Source organism: Camelina sativa, chromosome 16 (genome assembly GCF_030686135.1).
Source record: "Camelina sativa cultivar CO46 ecotype springtype chromosome 16, ASM3068613v1".
Taxonomy (NCBI): domain Eukaryota; kingdom Viridiplantae; phylum Streptophyta; class Magnoliopsida; order Brassicales; family Brassicaceae; genus Camelina; species Camelina sativa.
Window position 1 is genome coordinate 2,795,676 of NC_141895.1, and position 19,992 is coordinate 2,815,667.

The 19,992-nt window shown below is 34.7% G+C and overlaps 4 protein-coding genes across 10 annotated transcripts; 2 read left to right on the forward strand and 2 right to left on the reverse strand.

Annotated features, from left to right (window-relative positions):
* The first annotated feature begins 162 nt into the window (after nucleotides 1-162).
* Nucleotides 163-1,315, forward strand: LOC104749532 (large ribosomal subunit protein uL14x/uL14z/uL14y). The gene is made up of 4 exons (XM_010471182.3): nucleotides 163-286; nucleotides 549-833; nucleotides 932-973; nucleotides 1,076-1,315. Exons 1-4 carry the CDS (start codon nucleotides 274-276, stop codon nucleotides 1,156-1,158), a joined length of 423 nt encoding a protein of 140 aa, XP_010469484.1. The 5' UTR covers nucleotides 163-273; the 3' UTR covers nucleotides 1,159-1,315.
* Nucleotides 1,316-1,489: 174 nt separating this feature from the next.
* On the reverse strand, nucleotides 1,490-5,149 carry LOC104749534 (uncharacterized). Its single transcript, XM_010471183.3, has 3 exons — nucleotides 4,357-5,149; nucleotides 2,013-3,748; nucleotides 1,490-1,906 (listed from the first exon to the last, which is right to left on the reverse strand). The coding sequence occupies exons 2-3, from the start codon at nucleotides 3,657-3,659 to the stop codon at nucleotides 1,730-1,732; spliced, it is 1,824 nt and encodes a 607-aa protein (XP_010469485.2). The 5' UTR covers nucleotides 3,660-3,748; nucleotides 4,357-5,149; the 3' UTR covers nucleotides 1,490-1,729.
* Nucleotides 5,150-7,429: 2,280 nt separating this feature from the next.
* LOC104749536 (uncharacterized) lies at nucleotides 7,430-10,958 on the reverse strand. 6 transcript variants are annotated; one of them, XR_015584505.1, is made up of 5 exons: nucleotides 9,399-10,958; nucleotides 8,566-9,309; nucleotides 8,215-8,474; nucleotides 8,007-8,135; nucleotides 7,430-7,916 (listed from the first exon to the last, which is right to left on the reverse strand). XR_015584505.1 is itself a non-coding variant. In XM_087491462.1 (5 exons), exons 1-5 carry the CDS (start codon nucleotides 10,547-10,549, stop codon nucleotides 7,809-7,811), a joined length of 1,224 nt encoding a protein of 407 aa, XP_087347588.1. In that variant the 5' UTR covers nucleotides 10,550-10,958; the 3' UTR covers nucleotides 7,430-7,808. The 6 variants fall into 6 exon arrangements, 4 of the variants coding, with proteins under 4 accessions (XP_087347588.1, XP_087347589.1, XP_087347590.1 ...); XR_015584504.1 differs by having other exon boundaries at nucleotides 10,508-10,799; XM_087491462.1 differs by having other exon boundaries at nucleotides 8,215-8,415; nucleotides 10,508-10,958.
* Nucleotides 10,959-14,024: 3,066 nt separating this feature from the next.
* On the forward strand, nucleotides 14,025-19,189 carry LOC104786239 (pre-mRNA-processing factor 19 homolog 2). 2 transcript variants are annotated; one of them, XM_087491466.1, is made up of 18 exons: nucleotides 14,025-14,248; nucleotides 14,351-14,436; nucleotides 14,821-14,892; nucleotides 14,982-15,044; nucleotides 15,380-15,466; nucleotides 15,591-15,732; nucleotides 15,830-15,945; nucleotides 16,210-16,326; nucleotides 16,641-16,736; nucleotides 16,818-16,877; nucleotides 17,262-17,336; nucleotides 17,426-17,530; nucleotides 17,787-17,909; nucleotides 18,006-18,083; nucleotides 18,173-18,257; nucleotides 18,354-18,405; nucleotides 18,539-18,609; nucleotides 18,686-19,189. In XM_087491466.1, exons 1-18 carry the CDS (start codon nucleotides 14,236-14,238, stop codon nucleotides 18,820-18,822), a joined length of 1,578 nt encoding a protein of 525 aa, XP_087347592.1. In that variant the 5' UTR covers nucleotides 14,025-14,235; the 3' UTR covers nucleotides 18,823-19,189. The 2 variants fall into 2 exon arrangements, with proteins under 2 accessions (XP_087347592.1, XP_087347591.1); XM_087491465.1 differs by having other exon boundaries at nucleotides 14,035-14,248; nucleotides 15,824-15,945.
* Nucleotides 19,190-19,992: the final 803 nt, after the last annotated feature.

Here is a 19,992-nt window from a genome sequence, read left to right on the forward strand (position 1 = left end):
TAATAATGTTTACCTTGTTTTGGCTCTGTATACAAATATTGTTATTTTGGATAAGTAGATGTAAATTAATTTTAGAATATGGTCGTGAGAAATTTGCTGAAATTAAGAATTTGTTTAGTAATAATGTTTCATGATTGAAACGCTTCATGGGCTATTATGGGCCTTAAAAGGCCCTTAGTTCAGGTTTGGGGTTTAAACCCTAATCCCTTCTTCTCCTTCATTTTTGCTTCTTCGATCAGACACCAGAAACCCTAGAGCTCGGAGCCGTCGAAAATGTCGAAGCGAGGTTTGTCTTTTCAGTTCCATCCATGCCTTCCTCTTTCGTATTTGTTACATTTTTTAGTTTCTCTTTTAAAAATGTTCCAAAGTTTGAACCTTTTTATCTCGATTTCTTCAATTGAAATCTACACAGATCTGATCTGTTCATCTACACAGCTCATTTACAACATATGACATAAAAAGTATTAATTTTTAATAATTTGAAAACGAAACTGGTAAAATGATTTAAGAGTTTTTGCTCTAATGGTGGTTGTTTTGATTTTAATTAGGACGTGGAGGAACGTCTGGTAACAAATTCAGGATGTCACTTGGTCTGCCAGTTGCAGCCACAGTGAACTGTGCAGACAACACTGGTGCTAAGAACCTTTACATCATCTCGGTTAAAGGTATCAAAGGTCGTCTCAATCGGTTACCTTCTGCTTGTGTTGGTGACATGGTTATGGCCACTGTCAAGAAAGGTAAGCCAGACCTCAGGAAAAAGGTTCTTCCTGCTGTCATTGTTAGGCAACGTAAGCCATGGCGCCGAAAGGACGGTGTTTTCATGTACTTTGAAGGTAACTTTTTCATTCACAATCTCTTGTGTTAAATTGAAACATGAGTTTCTTATGGTCATAAGATTGATACTGATTTTGATTCTTGGATGGTATGGTAGATAATGCGGGAGTGATTGTGAACCCTAAGGGAGAAATGAAAGGTATTAGTTTGTTTATTTGATCATTGCATTGTCAAAACACATATTGTCATTACTACATTGTTTCCTGAAACATGTTTTGGGTTTGTTTTTTCTGTATCTTAGGTTCTGCGATTACTGGACCCATTGGGAAAGAGTGTGCTGATCTCTGGCCAAGGATTGCTAGTGCTGCTAACGCCATTGTCTAAAGATCGTATCATCACTTTTGCTGGTTATGTATCTGTCTTCAACGAAACTCGAAGTAGTTGATGTTCTTTTGGGTGTTTTAAGTAGAGACAAGAATCTTTTGTGAGCTTCAGACATATTTAAGTCCTGGTTTCTAAGAGATTTTTCTTTGTTTTTCCACTTTTCTTGTTTTACTTGTATGAAATCATTTGATCTGCTTTGACAAGTTAGGTCATGATTAAAATGGGTTTGATAGTTAATAAGTTCAAGGTAATTGGCAGAATAAACTCTATACAAAACCAGATTATCATAATTCTCAAAACCAGAAGTCAGGTTTAAACAGAAAGCCAAAAATTCACACAACCCTTTTTAAAACAATACCAAAGCCCACATATGATTCCAGTAAAGAAGAGAGACACTGATTTACTTTCTATAAAAAAATAGGTTTAAACAGAAAGCCAAAAATAAACACAAAAAATAATAATAATTAAATAACTACTTCTTTAGTAGAATTGTAGATATTATCAACTCAAACTCACTAAAACTATGAAGGCTGAGTTTTGCCTATCTTTGTGCAATCCTTTCTTTTGCTAGTTAAGCTTTTGTACACTTCTTTGACGACCATGGCCGGAGTCTCTGGCTTTGGCTATGAATGTATGCTAAAGCAATGGAAAAAGACTGCAAAGCAGATATCTTCGCTTGATATTGAACGAAGTAGAGACCGTCTCGAACATTCATGATCCTTAATCCAGGACTTCCCTCCATCAATCCCTGATAATAACACAATAAATTGAGTCAACATGACCAGGATTGAGTTTGCCTCTAGTTAATCTATGATATATGGTTGAGAAAATGGTATATGGATCGTGACTGTTACCTCTGCGAAGAGCTCAAAAAGATTGCACTGGCCTTCATTTTGGTCTTTTCGTGTTTGGCCTTTAAGGACACTTAAGGGGCAACCCAAATCCCATCCAGAGCAATCACAGTATCCACCGGATTTCCACCTCTGAACTAAGCTTGACGGACCACCGTTTCTATTTCTCGGCCCTCCGTGAATCCCTGAAGGAATCATAACATCTATGCTTGTCGAATGCTTCACAGTTTTAGAAGCATCCTTGGTTCGAGCTAAGGGTGTTTTCTTGAGAAACTTCATGCCCCAGCCTCCAACTTTTTCGACTACTTCTTCTTCTTCTTCTTCTTCTTCTTCTTCTTCTTCTTCCACGGGAAACTGTTCTCTCACAACAACAGCTGAGGTTTCAAGATTTGGTGGAAGGTCGTTATCTAGCAAACTTACAGGTTCAAGATCGTGGTCTGGTTCTTGAAATGGCTCCCAAGAACAAAAATCCGGTGTGGAGCTTGTTCTACTGAATCTAGAGATGCTTCTTTGCCTTGAAGTGCGTGTGGTGTTTTTGATCGCATCAACTACTTTCTTAGGCAATCCTCTGCTTTTCCTAATATCATTTTGGCACGGTAACTGCGGATTCCCACCACTGCTGAATAGAACAAACTGTCTCTCTACGGTTTTTTCATTCGTGGACGAGACAGAAATCAAAGTAGATACCTTTAGTTTACCAACCAAATGTTTCTGTTCAGATCCGCGGCCTTTCTTCATATGGATCAAATAAGAATAGTCTAGCGAACTACGGTCGAAACCCGACCCAACACTACTAGTGCTTAAGCTAGCTACATAGATCTCTTTTTGATCATCCAATGAGAAAACAAAATGAGGCGTCTTGTTGTCTTTCATAGTGAACTGAAGTGCTCCTTGAGAAACTGTTGAAGACGGTGACCAACAGGAAGAAGATTGATCAGAAGAAGATGAGCTCACTGAGTTTGTGCTGGACAAAGAGACTGTCTTTTTGGGCATGTAACCAGATTGATAACTCTGAAACTGCGAATCTTGTTCATTTATCTTCCTCACAACATCAAATGAAACCAACTTGTTTTCACCATGATCGTCTTGACTTGTCCTGCTACTGATATCATCACCATCTAATGCTTCGAGATCGTGTAACAAAGGCTTAGTAACCATATGTGTAACCCTCCTGCAACCTATGATTGCACGGCTAATCACTGGACTGCCTGAATCATCTACCAACGGAAGATCAAACACAAGACGAGCAGCATTTTCTTTGGGGATGACAGGTGAATCGAAGTGACTTGAAGAAAACCTCATCTTTGGTCCTACAAGATTCAAAGAAAGGCTGCAACTGGCTGACTTAAACGCACTGATGTGAATCAACTCGAGGCATCGTCGGAGATACTTCTCGTCTAATGACACCAGATGCCTTGGGATCTTGTAATCGAAGAAACTAGTGGCACGAGTAAACGAACCTTTGGGACCGTTTTTAACAATCTGTAACCACTTGCCGCTGTTTGAAACTACACTACATTGCTGCCTTTTCTGGCTCAACAAGGTTCCTGACTTCAATAAAACATTTTCACCAGGCGGATTCTCATCAATCCTCAGTGAATCTTCAAGCTCAGAATCATCCTTCTGAGAATCAGGACCAACACTCCCCATTGTTAGCTCGCAAACTTAAAACAGAAACCGAGAAAACCTTAATTCCCCATTCTATAATACGAAGTATAGGCAAGAACACTTCCAAATATCTGGAAGACAAACATGAACAAGAGTAGATGAGAGAATATAACACAATATTAGCAACAAGATTTTAGCTTAACTTAGCAACTCTGGTGGACACAAGACATATGTTTGGTACTACTATTGAAATTATGCAGGATACCAAAATGTACTATGAATCTACACTGTTTCAAACAAAAGCCGAATTTGATACAAAGCTAAAAATTTGCTGAAAAGTCAAGAGATTTTTTCTTCTTTTAAATTATACCTAATCTCTTACCTAAAAGCAACAAAAAGCTAAAAAAAAACGAAGAACCCTACACATATTGATAATCAAATAAAAGCTTGAATTTTTAGATGTACCCCCCCCCCCCCCCCCCCATTAAATTGAAACAGAGGATAAAAGCTAAAACTTTGATTGGAGTTCCCACGTTTGAAAGATACACTCGAGGATTAAGCCACCTAACTCAAGTAAACAGAGGAAATTTTACTCAGGATTAGACCTAGAAACTAAAAATTCTCTCTGTATCACTTCCTCTACCAAAGGCAATTCAGACCCACAAAGGTAGTGAATTATACATTAGACACCAAGAACAGATTCTAACCCAAAAAAAAAACGAATCTTTAAATCTTGTACCTAGATAGAAGAAGAAGTTATTAGATCGAAGAGTAATCTCCAATGGGTACCAAAAGAAACTTCAAGCAATCTCCTCCGCCAATTCTGGATAGCTGCGATCTTCTGTATCTATTTTAAGAGGAAACAGAGAAGAAAAAAAAAAGCAAAATTTATCCTTCTAATAAGCAATTATGAGTTGTGGGGGAGTAAGAAGAAAGTGGGAAAAGCTTGGAAGCAAGAGTGTTTTTTTTTTTTTTCTGGGTTTCTAACGAGAGAGAGAGGAGAGAGATGGTGGTGGTGGTGGTATCACACAAAGGCACGTTAATGTCTGACTAGTAAGTAAGTACCAAATGGAGACGAAGAGAAAAAAAAGAAAGTCTTTTTGTGTGTGTGGGGTGACCTGACTATGGCCACTACTAAGGAAGGGGGCTTACGGACCCACTTCTTTGTGTTGTGTGTTTTTCTTTTTTTCTCTTCAAAGCTCGAGAGATTAGGGTTTTTGTTTAAAGTGTGGGGGGATTAAGGGGTAAGTGAGCTGGTGGGCACGATCGAGAGAGAGAGAGAGAGAGTGAAGCAAAAGGAAGATGGTGATGGCTACTTGTTTGGGCGATAAAGCAGGGAGAGAGGGAGGGAGTAAAGAACTTAATTGTTTCAGAATTAGTGCCCACATTTTCTTCTATTCCCTTTTCTATTTTCACTAATATTCTTCTTCCTTTTTCTCTATTATTTCTTTTTTCATCAAAAAAAAAACAAATATTTGATAATAACTTTATTTGAATTTCTTTTTTTCAAATTATTGATTTTTTTTGTTGTTGTTGTGATATTTATCATATGGATAATAATTATAGTGGATCAAAACAAATTAGTCCACCGGTTATTCATTCATACGACCATTAGGTTAGGTTTTGATTTTGACGTTTTATATGTAGTGTGGATACACATTTTTAAAAAGAAAAAATTGCTAAGACATTTACTAACAAGATTAGCAGATCTTTTGAAAATTTTGGGTGTCTAATGTTTTGGATATTAAAAGAAATTGAGATTATTTTTACTACTAGTCCACCGTTATTTACTTATTTACCAAGACGTGATCGAGTTAACCTCATCATTCGTATATTGTTCTTTACAAAAAACCATTATAGCTTTCTATTTATTTTGTATATTTATCTTTTCTTTCCTATATAGTTATATTTTTATTATCAGGTATATTTTCTTTCCTAAATAGTTATATTTTCTTTCCGATTTTAGGTATAGATAAAAGGACAGAAATTTAGTTGCGCATTAAAATTATGAAATTTATTAAATTTCAAGCATAGTATATTAATTTCAACAAAGTTCCTAAATTCTCTAGTTAGTTTTGTAATTTGAGTATTGTTAAATTTTGAGAAATAAGTAGTATAAACAGTTAAGAACAACATCATTGAGAAAATAAGAGGTTTCTGAATTGTATGCTTGCGTGATAAAAACGATAGTCGTTAAAAATTTAGTTTTTGAGTGACTTATTAGAAAATGGTCGACTTCCAATATAGGTATACAATAATGGAAACTTAAATTATCATATTTTTTTGGGAGATTATAAAACAAACCCTACGATACATATTTTGCCTTTTTTTTAATAAATGATTAAACAATTGGAAATTTGGAGGCTTTAGAACATATGTTGATATTTAATGTACGAATAGTGAGAATCTAATGGACCAACCAACAAAATTACAAAACTAGTTTGTCTCATTCCAGACCGTGAGCTTGCTGCACATGATTGACTCGACCATTTTGTTGCTTCTTTACTTGCATTTTGCGTATTTTATTTAAATTTCAAAATTCAAATACGTGAAATCCTGATATATATAATAATGTAGTCAAGTTTTAGTTCCACTACATATATGTGTATTATTCCTCTTGAAGATCGTAAATGTCAGTTCAATTATTCATCTAGAAGATTACTGTATATGTTAATAACTATGAATTTAATTATTCGTGTTAATTCAGTCGACCTACCGACTACCGTATTATAAAACTGATGCTTCTTGTACAAACTAGGATTCTCCCTCACCAAATCCGGTCCTTATGTTTTTTGCACTAGCCGTGTTAATCTGTTAAAAAAAGAATGTGAAGCATCAAACATATATAGTTTATGTTTTTTCATGCATGTGATTTAGTCTTATTTCTTGGATTTATATAGTTCGTAAATTTGCCTTGTCTTAAATCATACTTATTGACATTATTATTAATTTGTAACACACGTGTAGATGTCCTGGAAAATAAGTTAGAAAATAGATAGGAAGTTGATAAGATTGTGTCGTGATCAAGCATGTGTAAGTCTATTTTCTATAGATCAAGATCGGATGTTAATTATCAAAAGACTAATTATTGGCGTCGTGAATTTTATAATTCATTGGACTATTAGGAACAATTAAACGATAAATTAAGGAACCAAAACAGTAGTGAAATCACTTTGCTTTCACACACAGATAAATACATTTTTATGGCCGTAATTTTAGAAAACTGTATTTATCGTGTTTATAAGTCAAATGGCATAGTTTCAACTCTTCAATATATGGTGGCCTTTCATAGAATAAAAATCACAGATTTCATAGATTTTGATAGTGGCCTGTCAAAGAGGTCAATATCATAATTCACCTCTAAGTCAAAATCACTATATTTTAATCTTTGCCTTTTAGACGTTTGGTTCGAAATTATTGACTTAGTCGCCATCTATATTTTAACAGTCTTCGGTTAAAACTTAGAAGTCTATTTTAGCATATTGGTTTCCCTTTTCAGAAATCGAAAAAAAAAAATCAACCATTGGGAAACTATGGCACGATCACCATTTATGCGCATGTATCGAGTCGTCGTCAATCGTTTGAGCTTTTAGACCTATTCTTAAATGATGTAGCTACAAAGGAGGCCTTAATTAAATAATTGATCTTTAACACTATTGTTGGTCCAGTTCAACATATCGTTACAAACAAAGCCCAATAACTGCATCTTTTACTTTTTGAATATGACAATCAAACATGCCTATGTATCGTGCTTATACAATCAAGAATGAGTTTAGGTCTAAATATGACAATATGTACGTAGACTGTGAAAGGAGCAAGAGAATAACTCAACTGATTATATATAGTGTTCACAGGTGATCAAAATACAACCCAACTATCAAAATACAAGACATCATATATCAAATTATATATGTGTAACATACTGTATCTACAAAATTTTGGAAAATTCTATGTTACATTATTAAAACCTTACTCTCGCTACTGTTTTATTTAACCAAACCTGCCTAAACCCCATTTATTCATTATCTTTATTTTATTTTGCTTAGATTGTTTTTTTTTTTTTTTGACAGAGGGGCATGACAAAACTAAATAGACAAGTTATAACTCTATAGAAATACGATTTATATAACTATATAAGACTATAAGATTCATGTTTATAAACATGAATCTTTGTGGTGTGGCTCTTGGAGCTCAAATCCAAGATTGAATTGGGTAATTGAACTTGAAGGAGTTGGCTCCACTAATGTGTGCAAAAATGTCTGAAGAATCTACAAATTGTTCCTCATCCTTCACTCCCATCTGTAAACCAAAATCTGTTTTGTTAGACCTGACATTCCAGTTCGACCTAAATTCATATAAATCGAGTTAAAATAACTTGGTTTTACTTACATCGTCTTCATCTTCATCATCATGATGGCTTGAAGAAGCTTGTCTACTTGGTTCACCAAACTCATCATTCTTTGCAAATCTTCCTCTAACTCTTGGTCGACTATCTGCCAATGTTTTCCTACATGCATACTACAAACAAAAACAACAAAAATCATTGAAAACAACATAACCAAAGGTTTAATCCGGTTTGGTTTGATAAAAATCGAACCTTAATTTTCTTGTTAAAATTCCTTTCGTTCCTCTTCTTCATATACCTACGAATCTTCTCTTTCTTTTGCTCAGGGGAGAGTTTCCCAACTTTGCTCAACGTTGAATCTTCTAAACCATTAATCTCAACCGGTCCTAAGGCTGAATTAGTTTGAGGCGCCATCAAGTGGCTCTGGCTCTCGACGCCACCAACACCAAGTGCCTTCTTTAACAAAAGTAAACTGGTTAGCATAACATCAAAATACCAAACCGGTCATGTGCCTTCATAACCAAACCAGAAGAAATCTTATTAGCTCCTTGAAGATAAACCAAACGTAAACCGGATAATATTTGTAACAAAAAAACCCAATACCTGGAGATCTTCTGGATTAAAGATACGTTTGATGGAATCAGGACAGAATAAACCACCATTATCAGCTTGAAAGTCCATGAATGGATCATGTGGCTTATTGGTTTCGGATCCCACATGATTATTCCCGGGAAGTAAACCAAGATTACTTTCAGCACATAATAAACCGGTGCTCATATACGCCGGTAAACCGGAGGTACGGAAGAAAGAGTAAGAAGGGTTCAAGCCATGATTGTAACTTGGGACTGAAGAAAGACAATCTTCTTCGAAAACCCCTGATTGTAAAGGAGAAGGAGCTAGAGAGGAAACCGCTGGTAGAGACAGAGGGTCTCCAGAGAATGAAATGTTAGGAGGCTGGTGAGTAACTTGGAGTCCTGAAGAGAAATCAAACTGGTCTTGGCTCGTTGCCGTAAGGAGTTGATCGATGACTGGATATTGCAGTGAAGATGATGAGAAATCGATTGAAGCCGTTATGTCGTTTTCGAAATCTTCTTGTGAGTCAAAGATTATGGAAAGATCCGTGTTGTTGTTGTCATCTTCTTCGTCTTGAAGTTCTGTGTTCTTGTTGTTGTTGTTGTTACTGTTCTCAGTTGTTGTGGTTGTGTTAGTGTTTGAATGGAAGCTTCCGGATTTCTCAAGAATGTTTGAAGTAGAAGTGACTTCAGAGGTTTGATTGAAGGTTTCTTGAAAGAGTTGTGGATCGCAGAAATCGAAGATTTGAGCACTAAGAGGGCTCGTGATATCATCCTGATGATATATAGAACAAAGAAACGTTAATTAGATCCAAAAGATTATATCGAGCAGAGAAAGTAGTAAATGATCAAGAAAGACATTACTTTAAAGCCAAGCATCAAAAGAAGAGAACAGAGGTTAAATTTGCGTGAGTCACAAGAAAAAGTAACGGGTGAGATCCTTAAGTAGTTACAAGGTTGGTTTTTAAGGCAGATTTATAAATATGCTCGAGTAAATCTGTTTTTCTCGTGGCTTAATTATCTATAGAGAATCTATAAGATGTTTTTATTCTGTTTTTAGACATCAAAACACTCCAAGATTTTCGTGTCTTGATCAAATCCAATGTTTTTTTCTCTTTGGTTTCTAATTTCTGTTTAGGAGAATGTTGGTAAAGAGAGATTAAATGCATCTGTTCTTTCATGTGACATGTTAACAAGAAGTTGGAATAGCTAAAAAAAAAAAAGTAAAGAAGAGTGGTTTCTATAAAAGGAAAGTTTTCTGATTCTGGTATTTCTTTTTCGTATTGACAAGAAAAATTGAAATTGCCTGGTATGAACCAACATCTAGATTTTTATCCCACAAAGAAAAAGTAAAGGGCACTTCATTAAATATCAGAACATGTAAGAAACCTTCATCATGATCATCATCATATAACACATCACAATGCTCCTAGTGAAAATTCACATAATGTGTCTTTCTATTTGCATCAAACAATACAAAATATATCCCAAGGTGACCAGAGTTTTACGTTTGATGAAAATTAAATCTACACTTCGATAGGATAGAAATAGTGAAATGATTACTGTTGCTTTGTAGAACACTTTTCAAGATCATGCATGTGACGATTTTCTATTGGCTTATAGGTACCAATCGTAGGCGAAGAATGGGAACTATATATGATAATGATAATGTTCAAAAACTGGATTCGAAAGATAAATTTTAGTGTGTAGAGAATCACACCAAAAAATAAGAAAAGCTGAAAGGGAATGAAGCAATTTAAAAAGAGATCAAATGGAATATAAGGAGAAGAAAATGACGTTTCACAAAAAGAAAAAAGAAAAAAAAAACTAACTAATTGAAATTGTATATGATTGTCCAAAGCAAAGGCCTAATAAAATTACACAGTTTATAAGATTAGACTCGAGTTTTATATGATCTACGCAACAAATGCATGCATATAAATGAATAAAACCAATAATGAGAAGAAAATTACGATGGAAAGCTGATCGTGAGACGAGATCACGTCTTGCAACATGTTTAATGCGAAGATTTTCTGGGAAAAAGAAAAGAAAATTCCCCAGAAAAATCGAATTATTGCAAGAAAATTAAAGAACGAGGAGGCTTCACGGATATTGCTTTGTGGAACAATGTTGGAATGACTGATGATGTATGAACAAGAAACTGATCCATCGAAGATATTCAAAATATTGGAAAAAAAGAGAGAAAGAAATCAACAAAAACCGAAAAAACAAACAAACAGAGAGATGATTGAATTAAAACAGAACAGTAAGGTTTTTCTGTTTGGACAGAGAAGAAATGAAAATTTCTTAATTACAGTTTCTCTGGAGAACAAAAAGAAAAAACAAAAACAAAAAGAAGAGGTTATGGGAGTTTCACGTAACCATCATACATATATATATACTTATTGCTTAATGTGTATGTATGCATTTGTATATTTCTACACAGAACATATATATATATAAACTTATGCACTTGAATGTTACATGCGATGACCTCGAATTCTCCACTTCTAGTGACGTGGTACTGCCACGTAGTATAATGGTGCTGATGTGGACAATTGCTTTCACATTAGGAGTGACCCGTCAATGAGTTTGACCCAGTTCTTGTTGCGTGGATTTTGACGTGTTTGACTGAAATTTTTTCTTAATTAAGCCCCTATATTCGTGGAATTAGTTTTTCTATTTTTTTTTTTAGATATATACTATTTTTTCTTTATCTTGTATTTTCGTTTGCTAATTTTATTGACTTCCCTTGTGATTTTTGCGCAAAGGGAGTGGACAAGATTTCGACCAGGTCAGTCAAATATCGAAAAATATGAGTGGAAATTAAAGATATCTAGTAAAGGATAAAATGTCTTTGGACAATAAGCATATTTGCCGTAAGAGAAAAAATATTTATAAAAATCAGATAAAATTCGAAAACAATGTTTAACCAACTTCGAACTTTGATTCTTTTTTCATGTGAAAATGAATTCATGTACGAAAAATTCTGTGATTGTGACATTTTTTGAGCATGTATAGGGGTCAATGCTTGGTACCTTTAAAGATATAAGTCATTCCCTCTCATCCCTTGAGATTTCACTTTCCTACACTTTTGTTATTCTAGTAACCATAAGGTCCATAACAGAATAAAATATGAGAAGATATATATATATATATATATATATATATATATAGACTAGAGGCTATATATATATATCTAGACTAGAGGCTATATATATCTTCGATCTTATTTATCGGTACCATTAAATATATGAATCGTGTTATCCATCAACACTGTACATTACGTACGAGTACGTGGTTTATTTCACATTTGTAATTGTGTTGCCGATCCAACCAAAACATCATTTTAGTGTCTTTGGGAGTGTTCAAGGATTTTTACCTATACTATTCTAGATTTTGAGTGTATTTTGCATTTCACTTTGTAAACATGTTATTTATAACAAGAAATATATCTTATCTTTTTATTTGTTCTAATCATGAGAGATCAACATCGTCTATCAGTATCTTATTTTGGTCACAAAAGTCTTTCTAGCATTTAAAAATCATTGTCATGAGTCTATCTAGTTACTCTCAAGTCGTCGGCACAATTTTAACGTTGTCATATATGCGATATTAACGGAATGTTACGAGCTTAAACTACACAACTATACATGTACGTATGAGCGGTTAAGACAAATTTAAGGAATATTTTTTCTAATTTGGGATCACGAGAATCGCAATAATTAAATTGTTTATAGAGAGAAGTAAACGAAGAGAAGATAAAAAAAATGGAACAGCTTACTATCAAAGCTGATTTGATGAATAATGAATTGATACTTTGAAGATATGACTATCTTCGTCTAAAGTCTGATCCAATATATGCACACGCATTATCCAAATAGAAAGCGACCACCACTTCCACAAGAAAGATATCAGCTAGGCTAGCTATGTTAAGTATATCATCTCAAATGTTTTTACGTACGTATAACTTAACACTATAAGCAAATAGCAAATGTCATACGTATTTGAACTATAGTATATATGTCATTATTACTTCAAACTACTTTAATTTTGTTTTTGTATGATTATTTAGAAAATCAAAATGAATAATCTTGAATTTCATCAAGGTTTGAATATGTATAATACATTTTCTTCATAAATCTTTTTTTTTTTTTGTGAGAAAATGTATTTGTATGAGAGTTCGCTTTCATCTTTGGGTCCTAAGAATATAACTTTTATGAAATTAGAAAGGACACATCTATCGTGCTCAAAATGGTACCCGCATCGTCCTATCTTTAGACATCGAAACTAAATTCATATACAAAATGGAAAAAAATACTTTTTTATATTTTGACCTTTAAGTATATATTTATGCTTAGCTTGCTTTACATTATATATATATATATATATATAGCCCGTGGATGTGAAGGTACCGAGGTAGCATTTGAATTCATAGCAATATATACCAAACCGATCAACCATATATATCTCTTATTGTCAATGAAATGTACAAACATATATATCCCTTATAGTTCATAACATATATATTTATATATGACCTATTTTATCAGATATTTGAGTTTTATTTGTAGTAAGAAAATGTTGTTATTGGTGAGTATATTGTATATATAGTATTTTGGTAGATATAAATTAGATAGGAGATATATGACTGCTAAAAACGAAAAAACTGAACTTATCCTCATTGATCAATGTTTTATGCTCGTTTAGATTCTTCCCTCCGGCAACTTGAAGCTCTTGTTCCATATACAGTGACATGATCACAACAAAAATGAGTTTGTTTCATAACCACACATTACTTCTAAAAGCACAATATATATGTAAAATGATATTTTTTTACTAATTAGAAGAAAGTTTCTAACAAATTTCTTTATAATAATTACCTCTTGATAAAGTTAATATACCCCGTTAAATGGGATAAAGCTAGAGAATAATGCATATCAATATAGTGTGTGATTTGTCCACGAGACTCATACTCGCACCTTTTAGTAGGTTGGTAATGCTTCTTTTCCTTATCAATATAATTTCGTTTGGATGATGTTTTATTTTATAAATCAATTAGTATTTTGGTAATGATTTTTTTTCTTTTACTTCTTTATTATGTATATATTTTCTTATGAACTCAAAGACAGAAATAATCTTTTAAAAATATAATAATCATTTTCTTTTAATCTCACAGTTTTTATTTTTATTAAACCCATCTAGCTAACATCTAAGATTTATAAATTAAAAACTCCAATATACAGTATAACTTCTATAAATTAATACGTAACATATTAATACTTTGATAAATCAATAGATGTTTTCCCCTTAATTTAGATAATAACGAGATTAATAAAATATAATAGTTCCATTAATTTTTAGAGATTTTACTGTACAGAGTATGTATATACTGTGTGGATTTAAACAGTAGTTAAACGTCGTCGTTTTGATGTTATATCCAGACCGACTTAGATCGAAATAAAAGCCCAAATATAAAAGAGGGATGTCAAAAAGGCCCAAACCCCTAGTAACAAACTGAAGAAGAGTGTTGAGCTTCTTTTCTCTCTCTCTCCAACTATTTTCCCGGCTTCCGCGATTTTGCTTTGTAGCGCCGGACCGGAGAAGATAAAACCCTAGCTAGCTCCGCCCCACTTCAGAGGGAGTTCTACTACATCCACCTGATTTTTCGTACTTCGTCGTATTACTCCTTCTCTCTACGATGAACTGTGCAAGTAAAGCTTTTATTCGCCTCTCTCTCTCTCTTTTTCTGTCTCAATATGCCGATTTAGGGTTTTCTTGTAATTGATTTTTGTGGCGGCACTGTATTCTTGCAGTTTCCGGAGAAGTTCCCGCGGAGCCAGTGGTTTCGACGAAGTCTGGTCTGCTCTTCGAGAAACGATTAATCGAAAGGCATATATCGGTAAGCTCGGATTCTGAAACTGTCGATTTCTAAACTTGCCTCGTTTCCTGTTCTCACCGGAAGATTTCTAGCAATTTGTGTGATGTTCGGTTGGTTTATTACTCAGTTAGCAGTGTGTAAATTTTGAGAATTTCGGTGAATTTGCACTTTTGGGGTTTAGTAGTGAGATTCGGATTTTATTTCATCTTGTTTTCTCTTAGATTTATCAATTCACCTGGTTATATACTCTTTCGAGAACTTACAAGATTCTTAATCAATCATAGATTCTGTACCTTTAAGTTTCTGGATGTGTGTATCTCTCAAACTATATATCTCCAGTGGGAGCTCTTTTAGATTATCATTCCACCTTGTAATGCTTTCTTATAAGTTCTTTTCCCACTGTAGGATTATGGGAAGTGCCCGGTTACTGGTGAACCTCTTACCATTGATGACATTGTTCCCATCAAAACTGGGGAGGTAGTATAATTTCTTTAAATAATCTGATGCTGAGAACTGTTGGCGAAAATTTGTTTAAGCTGTTTTAATTTTGTTTGATCATTGTGAAGATCATAAAGCCGAAAACATTGCAGACAGCTAGCATCCCTGGAATGCTCGGAACGTTTCAGAATGTAAGCTTCTGATAGTTTTGCAGCTTTGTTCTGACCTTTTCTCTTGGCTTTTTACTTGTTTTTTTTATGGGAGGGTCACTATGAAAATATGTCCCTGTTTCTCTTATTGGTCATGTAGAGTTTGGTTGTTCGACTTAGAATAATTTTTCCAAGGTTAATTATTGAAATTGTACAAGATCTTGTTAACTGAACATATTGGCATCTACTCTTTAGCACAGTTATTACGCTGATCATTTGGTCGTTTTCTCTGTGTTAGTCAAGAGAAGTTATTCGTTAGTTACGTTGATTTATACAAAAGTAATTGCGTGAGAAGTTTCTTGTTTTTGCACTTCTAGGAATGGGACGGTTTGATGCTATCAAATTATGCGCTGGAACAACAACTACATACTGCAAGGCAAGAGCTAAGTCATGCCTTGTATCAGGTAATTTTGGTTTTGTGTTTGTGCCACCACTTTATGATTTCCATGGTCAATTAATTTACCCTTATTTTATTATTCTTCATCCATTTGGTCTATTCATGTGATAAATTTTACCCTCTGTTTGCAGCATGATTCTGCCTGTCGTGTGATTGCTAGACTTAAGAAAGAAAGAGACGAAGCACGCCAATTGCTTGCAGAAGTTGAAAGACATATTCCTGCGGCCCCTGAAGCTGTGACAGCTAATGCTACTCTAAGTAATGGTAAACGAGGTATGATTGTACAACTTTATACTCTAAACTGTTTTGGCTAGTTAGTTATCCCTCTTGTAACATGCTACTATGCTCGTTTGTTGTATAATAGCTGCAGGTGATGAAGACTTGGGTTCTGATGCGAAGAAATTGTGTCCTGGAATTTCAGCTGAAATTATCACGGAATTGACTGATTGTAATGCTGCTCTTTCTCAGAAGCGCAAAAAGCGACAGGTACTGCATATTCATTTATTTTTGAACAGCATTTGAAAGTCAAGACTTGACGACTTGCTTCTTTTGTTTATTCCTTTCTTGTTTATGGAAGTCAAATGTGGTAGTTGAGGCTTATGATTTATCTTACTCAAAATATATATATTTAGATACTAGGATGCGTTTAAAACTTAACAGGAAAACATTGCTGCCTCCTGCCTGGTTTTGTGTTTTTTTTTTCTTGCGTTGGTTCCTGCTGTCTTGATAGTTTTATCATTTTTCTTGTAGATTCCTCAAACATTGGCTTCAATAGATGCTTTGGAGAAGTTCACTCAGCTATCAAGCCACCCACTTCACAAGACCAACAAACCAGGCATTTGTTCGATGGACATTCTACATTCTAAGGTTTCTCATCGAACGTTTTCTTATTACATCACTTAATACTTATTATCCTCTGTTTTTGGAAGACACTGCCATAGCATGTGATAGCCGACTGGCAAACGTCTATGTATAAATTATTTGTATACAGCCATGAGTCCCTGGTTGGGGAATGGTCATATCATTGTTCTGTCTTTTTTGCATAATATTTTTATTTGCCTCCTACATACCAATACGCTGTGTATGATTACAAACAGTGATTCTTTGCATTCCTTTGATATTCCCCTACATTATTTCTGGTGTAAAAGTTTACCTCTCAGTAATCTTAATTTGGTAACCAGGATGTTATTGCTACTGGAGGAGTTGATGCAACTGCTGTTCTCTTTGATCGTCCTTCTGGACAAATCCTGTCAACACTGACTGGTCACTCGAAGAAGGTTTCTAACTTTTTTGCCTTAGATTTTTGTTTTACCTTTTCATGTAGCTCGATGCTTAATATGTGTTGACCCTTTTAATAGGTTACAAGCGTAAAATTTGTTGGTGACGCTGATCTTGTTTTGACTGCTTCTGCTGACAAGGTAATTCAATATACGTTTACAAACTTTATATCCGTAGTATCAATTTTTTATGAATAGTGCCTGGTCATTAGTTCTGTAGGAAATTTTGTAATCCCACGTTGTGTATTGCCTTTGTTTTGAATAGTGGTAGCTGGCAGATACATTTGTTTATTTGAAGTGAAAAGATAACTAGTAGCCATGAGATCTTGTCTTATTCTGTAGATGTCATAAATTCATAATGCTATCTTTGAAAAACTTTGGTTCACTGCGAGTTATGAATGACGTTTTGATCACTCATACCATAAACCTTTGCGATTTGTTGGAGACTCTGTTTTTCTCAGAGGATATTACATCACCAATTGTTTGGTAGGTATATATATTACTAAATTAGTGACTGACCTGCAGACAGTCCGTATCTGGCGGGATTCTGGGGATGGAAATTATGCTTGTGGGCACACGTTGAATGATCACTCCGCAGAGGTAAGGATGAGTTTGAAGAACTCTCATAGTCCGTTGCACTTTCCTTATTCATATAATTTTTTTACTTTAGGCAATGATGCTATTTTCAGGTTCAAGCTGTAACTGTGCACCCCACAAATAAATACTTGGTGTCGGCATCTCTTGATAGTACATGGTGCTTCTACGATCTGTCCTCTGGCTTATGCCTTTCAAAGGTTCCTAAACCCTTCAAAAATTAACTATTACCTGTCTTCTTTTCTAGCTTTGCCTGTATGATATATCACAGAAATAATTATTTATATCCACTAGAAACACAGTCGTCATAGGCACGGTCATATCACAGAAATAATTATTTATATCCACTAGAAACACAGTCGTCATAGGCACTGTCATATGAGCTAATCCTTAGGTCAGTGTATGTTTAGAGTACACACTGATATGAGCCATTTTATATTTCTTGTGTTCTTTCAGGTATCAGAATCGGATAATTCACAGAAGGTGGGTTACACGGCTGCTGCATTCCATCCCGATGGTCTCATTCTCGGAACTGGTACTTCTCAGTCTGTTGTTAAGATTTGGGATGTTAAAAGTCAGGTACAAACTCTGCCCTTCCAGCCTATATTGCCTCTTAAAATCACTAATTACGTACAGTGTTCGTCATTATAATTTCATTTTTGTGTTAAATAATAGGCAAATGTGGCTAAGTTTGATGGACACACCGGGGAAGTGACGGCTATATCTTTCTCAGAAAATGGTTATTTCCTCGCGGTAAGTACTTTGAACAACTAGGGGAAGTGAGAGTACTACTACAGTTCTGCTTACTTGAATGATTTTCTTTTTGTTTTGGGAATGGGTAGACTGCTGCGGAGGATGGTGTGAGGTTGTGGGACCTGCGCAAGTTGAGGAACTTCAAGTCATTTTTATCTGCAGATGCAAACTCTGGTATAAAACTACCGTATCCGCTACAGTCGTTTTGTTGATAAAGAAATCTTCATGTATAAGATAGCTTGAGTAAAGATAACTTTTTCTTTTGTGCAGTGGAGTTTGACCCTAGCGGATCTTATCTCGGTATTGCTGCATCAGATATCAGGTGAATACACGTTTGAGAAAAGTTGATCAAAGCATCGAAGCTCAGTTTAAGAAAATATTAAGAGACCAAGCTCGATAACCTGCATGTTGGATATATCTAATCCAGAAAAATGTAATTTGTGTTGTGGCTGCAGATTGTACCAGACGGCAAGTGTGAAAGCAGAATGGAACCTTATCAAGACACTCCCAGATCTCTCCGGCACTGGTAAAATCCTTTACCAAATTCCTTTAATGGTCATATGGCGGTAGTGTTCCTAATTCCAGAATCCTTATGCTTGCAGGTAAAGCTACGTGTGTGAAGTTTGGTTCAGATGCACAATACGTTGCAGTTGGTTCGATGGACCGTAACCTACGGATATTTGGTCTTCCTGGTAACGAAAAAGTCAATGCCGATGACGATTCTGCGCAAGACCAGTGAAGAATCCATAAAAACCAATTCAACAAATTCCAAATGTTCATCTCCGTCCGGGTTCCGTCTAATCTCTCAAGTTCTGTTGTATCTTACAGTATTTTCAGCCATAGGGAGAATTTTTACGGTGCGGGTCGTTTAGTGAGTTGTGATGGTGATCTTCTTCGATACTTCTTGAAATTCCACCCGCCCGTCACTTGAGTTTTCTTATTCCGTTTCTCTATATTATAGGTTCTTCTAATCTCTCTTTGTACCTTTCAAAATATGTACCATATGGCAAATGTGTTCTTTCTGTTGCCAATGATCTCGAAGCTAAAGCAAATTAAGGCATTACTCTAGAGACAAAATCGATCCGGTTAAACCAGATTTGGTACTATTTGCTCTGTGTTAGACAAAAGGGGTTTTGCTTATTTGCAGCTAATTTCCCATCTCCCATATTCGAACAAATGACATTTTCTGGTCTCCGTAAAGATTTCATCGTCATGCATAATAATAAGATATGATAAGGAAGACTGCTAGTAAAGGTGCGAGACAGAGAGATGATGGACACACTTAAAATGTCAATTAAAAACGTAAAAAGAAAAGCTTTGACTGTACTTGGTCAAACAAAATAACCTTGGTCAGTAAATAACAGTGCACACAATGTTTACATTTTTGCAACGTATATCAGATTCCTTTTTGACAATTCCATGATTAGTTAGTTTAATTCGTGAAAGATGTTGTATCCTTCCGTTTTCTTTATTGTTCCATTATTGAAATTTTGGGTTAAGAATTAAGATATATAACCACGTGTTTCTTGTAAATTCTGAAGAATGATTCTGTTTCTGTCTCTGCGATTTAATTAATCTCCTGTGAAATGCTTTCTTTATTGAACTGTGACCCAAAAAAAAATTTCGCTATGTACATATAGGGTACAATTAATTATAGAGAATAAATTTATGGATACACATTTTGGTAAAAATAACTAATTTAAAGTAACTACTCTTTGGTTTAATTACAAAACAACCAACTGAAATAAAACAAAAGAGTATAGTAGTTACTTAAAATAAATTCCCTTTTTTTAATTAGGTTGCTAAAAGAAGGCTAGTTTATTTAGATTAGCAGAGCAAGTAAAACTTACTAATAATCAGAATAATGAATGGGGTATTATTTGGATTTACTGAAAAGCCTGCAACGACA